This window comes from Helianthus annuus, chromosome 13, assembly GCF_002127325.2.
Source record: "Helianthus annuus cultivar XRQ/B chromosome 13, HanXRQr2.0-SUNRISE, whole genome shotgun sequence".
NCBI classification, from domain to species: domain Eukaryota; kingdom Viridiplantae; phylum Streptophyta; class Magnoliopsida; order Asterales; family Asteraceae; genus Helianthus; species Helianthus annuus.
The window spans coordinates 116,719,846-116,724,261 of NC_035445.2; the positions used below are offsets into that span (position 1 = coordinate 116,719,846).

Genomic DNA, 4,416 nt, shown 5'->3' on the forward strand with positions numbered 1-4,416 from the left:
CGAGTTGAACGTTTCATTTGGGGATTGGCACCCCAAATAATGAGCATGGTGACTACTTCGAAGCCTCCAACGATCACTGAGGCCATTGATTTGAGCGTGGCATTGACTGAAGAGCAATCAGATTGAACAAGTTTTCAATTTCTGAGGGAAAGAAGAAGGAGACTCATGTCGAGTCGTCAGGAGAGAACAAGAGGAAGTTCTCGAATTTCAAGATGGGTACCCAAGGAAACAACAGCAGTGGTAACAAGAAAAGAGATGCGAACCCACCAGCCGAGGTTAGGACTGGTCCTACAGGTTCTGAGAACAAGGGGAAGGGATACATAGGACCACTGCCCAAATGTGACGTATGCCACCATCATGCCGGCCAGTGTAGGTTCAGGAAATGTGAAAACTGTGGAAAGAATGGTCATTCGAATGAGACGCGCTGGGCTGGTACTAGTCACGGGAATGGTAGTCAGAGAGGTAATGGGGATGGCAATGGAAACCGTGGTGGAAACGGTAATGGGAATAGGAATAACCAGGGAAGTAATGGAAATTGTGGTGGTTCTGGAAATCAAGCTAGTAACGGAAATCATGGAGCAAACAACAACCAGGGCGGAAATGGAAACGGAAATGGTCGCGCCCAAGGTTGCTTTGGCTGTGGTGATGTAGGGCACTTCAAGCGGGATTGCCCGAAGAACAACCAAGCCCAGGGGAGAGTTTTCAACATTGAAGCTAGGGAAGCTCGTCAAGATCCGAACGTAGTCACTAGTACGTTCCCTATCAACCAACACTTTACATCTGTGTTATTTGATATTGGTGCCGATTATAGCTTCGTGTCCCTAGAATTTAAGGATATACTTGGGTTAGTTGCCAGTAAGTTAGATATCCCATATTCGATAGAATTAGCTAATGGAAAGCTAGTAGAAGCTAGTGAAGTGATTAAAGGTTGTGTGATGGAGCTTGGAGAGCGTGAGTTTATGCTCGATCTTCTACCAGTTGAGTTGGGAAGCTTTGACGTGGTAGTTGGAATGGATTGGTTGTCAAGTAACCGAGCTGAGATCGTATGTCATGAAAAGATTATCCGTATCCCGATGACGAATGGAGAAACGATCGTAGTGCATGGAGAAAAGCATGATACGCCTCTAAGGATTGTCAGTTGTTTGAAGGCTCGAAAGTTTATGCGGAAAGGATGTGTTGCCTTCTTAGCTCACGTTGTTGATAAAGAAGCCGAAGAGCCGAAGCTGGAAGATATCCCGGTGGTAAGGGAATATCCTGAAGTCTTCCCCGAAGACTTGCCAGGATTACCGCCGCAACGACAAGTCGAATTCCATATTGACTTGTTTCCAGGCACCGCGTCTGTAGCCAAGGCACCTTATCGACTTGCGCCTTCAGAGATGCAAGAGTTGTCGACGCAGCTTCGGGAGCTTTTGGACAAGGGATTCATTAGACCAAGCTTCTCGCCTTGGGGAGCTCCAGTTCTATTTGTCAAAAAGAAGGACAGTAGTTTTCGCATGTGCATTGAGTACCGAGAGCTGAACAAGTTAACCATCAAGAATCGGTATCCTTTGCCGAGGATTGATGATCTCTTCGATCAACTTCGGGGTTCAAGTTACTACTCCAAGATCGCTCTTCGATCAGGTTATCACCAGCTGCGGATTCAAGAAGAGAGTATACCGAAGACTGCCTTTAGAACTCGTTATGGACATTACGAGTTTCTAGTGATGCCATTTGGTTTGACAAATGCACCAGCAGTATTTATGGACTTGATGAACCGAGTTTGCAAGCCATATCTCGATAAATTCGTGATTCTGTTTATCGGCGATATTTTGATCTATTCACGGTCGAAAGAAGAGCATGAGCAACACCTTAGAGCCATTTTAGAGCTGCTCAAGAAGGAGAAACTGTATGCTAAGTTCTCGAAGTGCGAGTTCTAGTTGCGTGAGGTACAATTCCTTGGTCACGTGGTAAACGAATATGGAATTCATGTGGATCCCACCAAGATCGAGGTGATTAAGAATTGGGAAACTCCAAAGACGCCGACCGAGATCCGACAGTTTTTAGGTTTAGCAGGGTATTATCGACGATTCATTAAGGATTTTTCTAAAATCACTTAGCCGCTGACCTCCCTTACTCAAAAGGACAAGAAGTATGAGTGGGAAGATAAACAAGAGAAAACTTTTCAGCTGCTAAAGAACAAGCTTTGCAATGCACCTATTTTATCCCTACCCGAAGGCACCGACGACTTCGTGGTATATTGTGACGCCTCCCGTCAGGGATTAGGCTGTGTGCTGATACAGCTACAGAAGGTTATCGCTTATGCTTCGCGCCAATTGTTTCACACCCTAACCGATGGCGGAATCATCGGGGCGCGGCACTAGGCGGATCAGATTGCTCAAGAGAATCCATAACAACTATATTGCGACAGTATTTATTAAATTTGTTATCCCATACTAACAATCAGTATAATCACATAGGTTATCACAGATTTCTTCTCCTCTCGAACAATACAAATCCGACAACCTAGATTTTATGAGAGTTTCTAGACTTCCTAGCTTGATTTGATGTAGACTGTGACTAAACCTGCAACATACGTTAAAACAACAGCAATACAAAAGTATTGGCGAGTATACAAGTTTTGATAGTGTAGCGTAAATAGACAAAAAGTGTTGCGAATTACCAAATACATAAACGAAATACCTCAACATATATGCATATAAGACCGATACTACCACCTAAGTCACTCGAGCTGCGATTGCGATTGCTATTCATCCTAACTAGACCCCGTCGGGTGCTATAGTACTATACTAGTTAAGGCGGGACCTCACGAGTATAAGTCGTAACACATATGTAACTAGCATCACGTGTAAATATGCATAACAGTTATTCGCAAGTGATAAACAGTTTGATTGAATAATTCGTTTTGATAAATTCGATTTAATAGGAACGTATGTTACACCCAAAATGCGATAAAAAGGGGTTCGAGTATACTCACAGTCGGTGTTTGACAAGCAAACATAACTTGGTTGGATTGAAGGGAGCGCGTCTGAGATTAACCTGATTACAGATTGATAGCATAAGCGTCGAACAGTGCGTTAAAAGGTGGCGAGTGAACTAAGTGTCGAATGGTAATCCGATCGGATGGCAATCCGATCGGATGGCCAGTCGTTCGGGTGGCAACCCGTTCGGATGGTCATCCATCGGATGGCCAGTCATTCGGATTGTCACCTGGCTTGGTGAAGGTGTGTTTGAGTGTGGAACTAAGTGTAATCCGATCGGATGGTTGTCCGATCAGATGGCTGTCCGAACGGGTGGCTGTCTAAACGGATGGCAGTCCGATCGGACGGCAATCCGTCCCAACGATCTGATCGTCTTTGGCACTTGATTATTTTTGAAGGTTTTGCGGTTTTCTCGAGACGGTGTGACAACGTGTCAAACAATAAAACCTTATCAACACCCAGGTGACCCGATCGGGCAGGAATCACCCTAGTCCGATCAGTCCCCTATTTGAGACGGTTGCTCATGTTTAACCTGAAATCAGTAGTCTCTTTGATAGAACTTAGATCTTGAACCAACGCTTCACTAAGAACGAGTAGAAGATCAGAACAAGCTCCGATTCTATCGGTTTTGAGTGCATTGAATGTAAAAGAGTTAAAAGAAGGTTAGAAAGCCATCCTTCAATCCTTTTATCCATGAATAAGTGTAGATCTATGCGAAAATGTTGTTTATTCATGTGGAAATCCTTCAGATCTGAGTGGGTCTTGGTGGAATGAGGCCAACTCTTGAAGTTCATAAGAACTTCATGATGACATCACCCTTGAACTCCTCAAATCCATTGATTTCATGGTTAAAAATTAAGATTCAAAAGAGAAAAATGATGAAGAAATGCGTGTAGATCATAGAAGTACAAGATTTGAGTTGTAAACTTACAAGAATCGCGAGAAATCGAGAGAAAATAGCCCAAAAGCGTGCTGGTCGAGTGGGAGTTGTCACCTCAAGGCAATTGATGTGAGAATGGGGGTATTTATAGGCAAGGGAGGAGAGGAGGTGGTTAAGTGTGTTGGATCGGATGGATGTCCGATCGGATGGCTGTTCGATCGGATGGCTATCCGATCGGATGGCCTTTCGATTGAAGTGCCATTCGATCAAACGCCTCCGGCGAGCTGAGTTTTGGCGTTCCGTTTCGATCGTTAAGCGTTGCGATAGTTTGGTTACACATTTTCATCCTCATTTTCGTATATTTATTATAATTATTCACATCGGGTCGTATACATATCCATATTTCAAAGTTGTGATACAATAACCGGGTTTCGTTTCGGATATGCGTTACTTTGCGACGCTTCACGGCCATCGAGGAGGGTAGAATAGGTCCTCACTCAACATCATCATGAGCGTTAGTGTGTGTGATGCGATGTGTTATAGCGATAAAGTATGCGT

General features: G+C 44.1%; 1 protein-coding gene across 1 annotated transcript; it reads left to right on the top strand.

Moving 5' to 3' along the window:
* Positions 1 to 212: 212 nt before the first annotated feature.
* LOC110901547 (probable ATP-dependent RNA helicase vasa-like) lies at positions 213 to 1,117 on the top strand. Its single transcript, XM_022148367.1, has 2 exons — positions 213 to 951; positions 1,059 to 1,117. Exons 1-2 carry the CDS (start codon positions 213 to 215, stop codon positions 1,115 to 1,117), a joined length of 798 nt encoding a protein of 265 aa, XP_022004059.1.
* Positions 1,118 to 4,416: the final 3,299 nt, after the last annotated feature.